The 6,245-nt window shown below is 55.4% G+C and overlaps 1 protein-coding gene across 2 annotated transcripts in view; it reads left to right on the forward strand.

Annotated features, from left to right (window-relative positions):
• LOC114070633 (acyl-CoA dehydrogenase family member 11-like) overlaps nt 1–4,419 on the forward strand; it is a 19,007-nt gene extending 14,588 nt beyond the window's left edge. Inside the window, exons 12-15 of one of the 2 annotated variants that reach the window (XM_027908157.1) lie at nt 1,934–2,105; nt 2,722–2,788; nt 3,059–3,261; nt 3,640–4,419. In XM_027908157.1, coding sequence (XP_027763958.1) covers nt 1,934–2,105; nt 2,722–2,788; nt 3,059–3,233 — 414 coding nt within the window. In that variant the 3' untranslated portion in view covers nt 3,234–3,261; nt 3,640–4,419. Of the gene's footprint in view, nt 1–1,933; nt 2,106–2,721; nt 2,789–3,058 lie in introns of both variants that reach the window. The other variant, XM_027908156.1, reaches the window with a different exon arrangement.
• The last annotated feature ends 1,826 nt before the right edge of the window (nt 4,420–6,245 follow it).

Below are 6,245 nucleotides of genomic sequence, written 5' to 3' on the forward strand. Positions count from 1 at the left end.
CCTGCCCTGCTGCCCACGCTGGGGGATCAGCCCAGGGCACGTCCTGGATTGCAGCTCCACCGAGGGGGGAGTTTCAGGTAGATGCTACACAGGCCCAGTCATTTCATGTTGTACTAAAATTTTATGAGCTGGAATTTTGAACCAGAGCCTTGGGTGTACTTTAGAATTCAATTATAATCTGAAAAGTGCCTCTAAAGTAGCTCTGGGCAGTTTGCTGATTATTGCATTTGAGTCACTTCAGGTGAAATTCGGGCACATCGCAGGGCAGTGTCTGAAATCCAGCCCTCTGCGCATCGTGCAGGGCTCAGAGTCAGCTCCTGCCTCCAGAGTCTGTGTGGGGCTGTAACTCAGGCTGGAAATCAGCCACACAATCTGAGACACCTGGCAGTGTTTGCAGGTCCTGTTCAGAGCACAGCCCCAATTTCCAGGCAGCAGGAAACACAAGGAGGTTACTGATGTTGGGCTGTGTCTGCCCAAAGCATCAACACGAGGTGGTGCTTTCAGCCCTGCCAGGGATGCTCTTCCTGTCGCTGCATTTTTAGATACTCATGATTAGTCTTGTAAGTAAAAACCATTCTGACCATGTTGCTTGATGGAGAGCAAACAAACGAGCAGCATCCTAAAATTCCTCGGTGAAAACAGAAGGGATCGGAAACACTGGAGCTCTGAAGCTGTTTTGCTGATGATTTCAGACAGAAAAGAGCAGTGCAAGCAGAGCAGTGATGTCTGTGCCTCCCCCCAGTCACACCCTGGAGCTAGAGCAGAGCTACATGTAGGAGAGAGAGCAGGAGCTGCTCCTACCTCGAGCATCACTCCTGGAGCAACTCCCAGCCTCTCACTCCCAAACGCAGGGAGGACATGGAAAAACCCAGCGGGATCTTCCAGAGGGAGCTTTTGGTTAGGAGAGGAGTAAGTTCACCCTGAACAGGAGAAAAGGTGTAAAACTGGAGGGCAAAGACAACACAGGGTCTTTTTGCTCCCCTAAGGTTATAATGATGCTTCCATATTCCTGCCCTGTGTTTCCAGGTGTATAAACTTCCCAGCTGGTGCCCAGCCACGAGCAGGAGGTGCTGACAGGAGCACCCGTTGTCTCTGTTCTGGCTTCCACCCATCCTGCTGGGAATACTCTGATGTCTTTGGGGTCTCTGATCCTTGTCAGCAACAAGCTCCTTTAAACCACCTCATTGTCCTTCCGTGGGCTTGGAATTCTTTGGGCTTTGAGGCTCATCTGAATGCCTGAGGTGCATCAGAATCATGGAATGCCTTAGGATGGAAAAGCCCTCTGAGATCACTGAGTCCAACTGTTCCTCCAGCACTGCCAAGGCCACCACTGACCCATGTCCCCAAGTGCCACATCCACAGGGCTTTTAAATCCCTGCAGGGGTGGGGACTCCATCTCTGCCCTGGGCAGCTGTGCCAGGGCTGGACAGCCCTTCCAGTGAAGGGATTTTCCCAATATCCAACCTCAACCTCCCCTGGTGCAACTTGAGGCCATTTCCTCTTGTCCCGGGGCCTTTCCCACTGACACAGTTGCAGAGGAATACTCCTCTAAATGTGAATTTTCCCACCTGGACACAGCATCTTTGTGGAAGCAAAAATACAAACCCAGCAGAATTAGACCCTGATACAGGTTATGAAATTGGAGAGAGCTGGGGGTGAGAGCTGTTCCCCACATGCAGCTGGGAAGCCAGCATGGAAACAGCAACACCCTGGGGCCGGTCACAGGAATTCTCCATTCCCAGGGCAAGGGAGTTTCCCCTTGGACACATCCCCTTCCCTGCTGCCGCTCCCCCTGGGCAGTGCCAGTGGCACCACCGGGATCTGAGCCCGCTGTCCATGCTGGGCGTGTGCAGGGTCCCCCCAGCCCCTTCCCCTGCAGGAGGCAAATGCACAGGAACGTGCCCTGGAGTTTGTCCCGTGGTTGTTTTTGCAGAAGAAGCTGGAGCTGTCGGCGGGCACTGCTGGGCTGGCCCCGGCCGTGCAGCGGGTGCGGGAAGGCACGGACAGCCTGGCACAGTTCCTGCAGAAAGCGGGATCAGAGCCCACCGTGACCATGGAGCTGGCGGCCAGAGACTTCTCCTACAGCCTGGCACGGATCTACACAGGTAGGGAAAGGCAGGAATCACGGAATCGTGGGAAGGTTTGGATTGGAAGGGATCTTAAAGCTCATCTCGTTCCACCTCCCACCAGCCCAGGTTGCTCCAAGCCCCGTCCAACCTGGCCTTGGACACTTCCAGGGATCCAGGGGCAGCCACAGCTTCTCTGGGCAACCTGTGCCAGGGCCTGCCCACCCTCACAGGGAACATGTCCTGTCCCTCCATGGCTTGTCCCCAGTCCCTCTCCAGCTCTCCTGGAGCCCCTTTAGGCCCTGCAAGGGGCTCTCAGGTCTCCCTGGAGCCTTCTCTTCTCCAGGGGAACCCCCCCAGCTGTCCCAGCCTGGCTCCAGAGCAGAGGGGCTCCAGCCCTGGCAGCATCTCCGTGGCCTCCTCTGGACTCTCTCCAGCAGCTCCACATCTTTCTTGTGCTGATGGATTTCAGACCAGGAAAGGGCTGGGAGTCAGTCCTGGACACCTGGGGCACACCTGGGCCAAGGGTGGAGCTTTAAAGCTCAGTCTTCACCTTCCCCACTGAAGCAGCTCAGCCTCCACCAGTTACTTTTCTTGAGTCCTGGGCAGTTCTGGCAGGATCCTGGGAATGCTGACCTGTCCTGCTCTTCCACAGGAGCTCTTTTGTTGGAACACGCAGCCCGGCCTGGTGCCTCCTCCACAGACACCTGCGCTGCCCTCAGGTAGGCACAGCCCTGAGTGCCCAGGGTGATGCCATGAGCGGTGTGGGAGGCTTTGCTCTGCCCCCCAGAGTGACCCCACCCCAGCCATGGCCAGACACAATTCCCAGCTGGAGACAAGCGGCACTCCGGGCTGGGCCCTCTCCTGCCGTGGGATTACCCATTCCTGCAGTGATGGGATCCGACCTGGGCACAGCTCAGGGTGACACCAGCCCTGTGTGAGCCCTGTGTGTGTCCCAGGGCTGGCACAGACCGTTCCCTCTTTCCATGCAGGTGGTGCAACCAGGAGCTGTGTCCGGTGGCCGCAGAGTCGGGGTCTGGCAACTACAGGGCCGGGGCAGCACTGCAGGACAGTGCCCTGGTATATGGGGACAGTGCCCTGGTATATGGGGACAGTGCCCTGGGACACAGGGACCGCACCCTGGGGCACGGGCACAGCCGTCTCTGAGGCCCCACGGCCCCACCACACACACAAGGGGGGCTGAAATCCAAAATATCCCTCCCAAAATCCTCAGGTAGCTGCAAATTCCAGGTGTGGTGGGGACGTTCCACCAAGGGCCAAACCAAATCCTTCAGGAGTGCCCCCCGCCTGCCCAGGCTGAAATCCCAACTTTGGGCTGTTTCCTGATGCAGACACAGCCCTGGGGGTCACTCCAAGATGCTGGAATGTTCTCACCATGATTTAGGCAAAGCCCAAGCGATCAAATCCAGACAATGACTGGAAGCAGCAGCTCTTCAAGTGCCAGTGCTGTTCTTTGTGAAGAAAACCAACCAAAACCAGACTGAAAACTCTCTGAAGCTTATTAAATACAGAAAAACCACCGATTTTCGCTGTTCACCTTCTTGCTGTCCAGGGCTAACCATGGGCTTCCACCCTGGCACCTGCCCAGGGTGGGCTTTGCTTCCAGGACAGCCCCTGGCACCAACCGTGACTCCAAGGGTCAGACAGCCCTTCCTCCCTTGACCTCCTCAGGAACTGCTCCTTCCTGAAGAAAAGAGAGATTTTTATTCTCTGTGGCCTCCAGAAAGCTGATTAATTCCCCATGCACACGTCCCAGTGATGCTGCAATCCATCCTGACATAAATTCTACATAAATCTTGGATTGAAATCCAGTCATTCTCCACCTAAATGCTGCCTGGGTGCTTCTCCTCCCTCAGCCTGCCAGTTGACCTGCTTGGGATTGCCCTGATGACTTCAAGGTTTTAATTAAAAAGTTGCTAATAACAGAAGAAAAGCACCACTAGGCCAAAGACAGCTGGAATTTATAGCTGGGAAGTGCTGCAGCAGCCAGGAGGCTGAGTGGGATGAGGGGGAAGGAGCTGTTTGCTGAGCATGGAGCTGTCCAGCACTTCCCTGAGGCCAGACCGGCAGATCCAGGAGGACACAAGGGACAAACGCCGCCTGCAGGGAGGAGCAGGGGAGCGGCTCCAGTGGGATGCAGCGAGGGAAGCTCCATGGGCTCTCTGTGTCCTGGCACGGGGATCCCAGGCCGAGCCAGGCAGAGATTCCCTGGAATCACACAAATCCCATTAACCACCCCCAGCACCAAAGGGTTCCCTTTGTATGTGCAGTGAGGGGAATGAAGAGTATTTGGGTTTGAAAAGCCATTATAGAACCATGGAAGGGTTTGGGTGAGAAGGGACCTCAAAGCTCCTCCCATCCCACCCCTGCCATGGGCAGGGACACCTTCCACCAGCCCAGGGTGCTCCAAGCCCCGTCCAACCTGGCCTGGGACACTCCCAGGGATCCAGGGGCAGCCACAGCTTCTCTGGGCAACCTGTGCCAGGGCCTGCCCACCCTCACAGCCAACAAGTCCTTCCCAATATCCCACCTATCCCCTCCCCCCTGAGGGAAGCCATTCCCCGTGTCCTGGGACTCTGTCCCCGCAGTTTGGTGTCAAAGCTCTCCCTGGAGCTGCTGTGAAACTCAGGAGAATGGGACGGTGAGGAAACAACATGTGGCTCTAATTCCATCACCAGACGTGCCCGTGGTTGGGGCAGAGGGTGCAACAGCAGGGAAAGTCATGTTGGAAGTGTTTGCAGAGCTGATCAATCCCCAGGATCCTCCGCTCTCCAAAGTGCTCATCTCCAAAGCCCGGAGCTTCGGCAATCACTGCCCGTCCAGGCTTTCCATCTTCCCAATCTATTTTACGTTTCTCAACACCAGGATTACTTTTTCCTCATATGTGAGCTATGATTTGCCTAAAAATAAGCCCCACAAACTGGGAGCTCTGCAGATGTCCCAACACAGGGGACACGGGACTGTAAAATCATCACTGTGAAGAAAATGAGAAATTTATTAAGATCTAAATATTCACTCTGAGGCAGAAGAAACACTGTTACACACAGGTGAGCACGAGGGTCTGACACGTCCCACGGCTGCTGAACAGCTCTGCCCTCGGAACTTTGCAGGATTTCAAACATTTCATGTGCTTCAAGTAGTTAATCGAGAGTTCAGATGTCATTTTAGCACAAATCCCACCAAAAAAAAGAAAAAGGTACAATCAAACATGTCACCACTGCAAGGTGTAAAAATCATTTTGTGACAGGACTGCAGGAAATCAGTTTTAAACCCAGATTTGTTAAATGATAAGGTCAAACTTCAGTAGCATTTAAAAAATGTCCAAGTCCAAAGAATATGGTGACCTGAAATCCCAAAATGCAACAATCTCTGACACCTGCACTGACCGAGACATCAAACTGTCCCCAAGGGCACTGAGCTGTCCCTGAGGGCAGAGCTGTCCCCGAGGGCACTGAGCTGTCCCCAAGGGCACTGAGCTGTCCCCGAGGGCACTGAGCTCCATCAGGAATCGTCGTTCTGTCCTTTCTCACCCCTCAAAGAAAGAGCCATAATCGTTGCTTTGGCTTTTTAACCGAAAAACGTGATTCTGAGGAGCTGAGGAGCCAGTTCTGAGCGATGCCAGCGACGGGCAGCTCTAAGGACAATGTGACACCAGGTCCAACCCTGTACCTGGCAGAGCTGCCCTTCACTCAGCGCTGCCCGAGCCCCCTCCCCCAGCACAGCCCAGCAAAGCGGCGCCTTCCGACTCCAAACCTCGTCCTGGGTAATTCCAGGTCCATTCGAGGGGCAGTTACAGACTGACCATAATAACACACCCACCTGAACAACGGCCCCTGAACCTGCTCAGCCTCCTGCACGTGGCCCCCCAACACCTCAGAACCTGTCCCAGGGTGGGCCCCGTCCCACCCCAACAGCCCTCCCAGCGCAGCAGAGCCGTTCCCAGGACCTCCTTCCCCCTTCCCCCACAAAGGGCAGCAGGTTTTCCACGCTACAGCTGCCCCCACCGCACTCACCTGCACCTCTTGAATGACCCTGGTGTCACCTCCCCTGTCAGGCAGGGGTGGCCCCGTCGCTGCCCCCCTGGGATGGAGCCCTTCAGCTCCCAAAGATTTCCGTTCTACAGCAGCTGTTTGTGACTCCCCAAATCCCCTCTGCCCG

This window comes from Empidonax traillii, unplaced genomic scaffold (assembly GCF_003031625.1).
Source record: "Empidonax traillii isolate 1590-97213 ecotype Southwest subspecies unplaced genomic scaffold, ASM303162v1 scaffold1633:size116118, whole genome shotgun sequence".
Taxonomy (NCBI): Eukaryota; Metazoa; Chordata; class Aves; order Passeriformes; family Tyrannidae; genus Empidonax; species Empidonax traillii.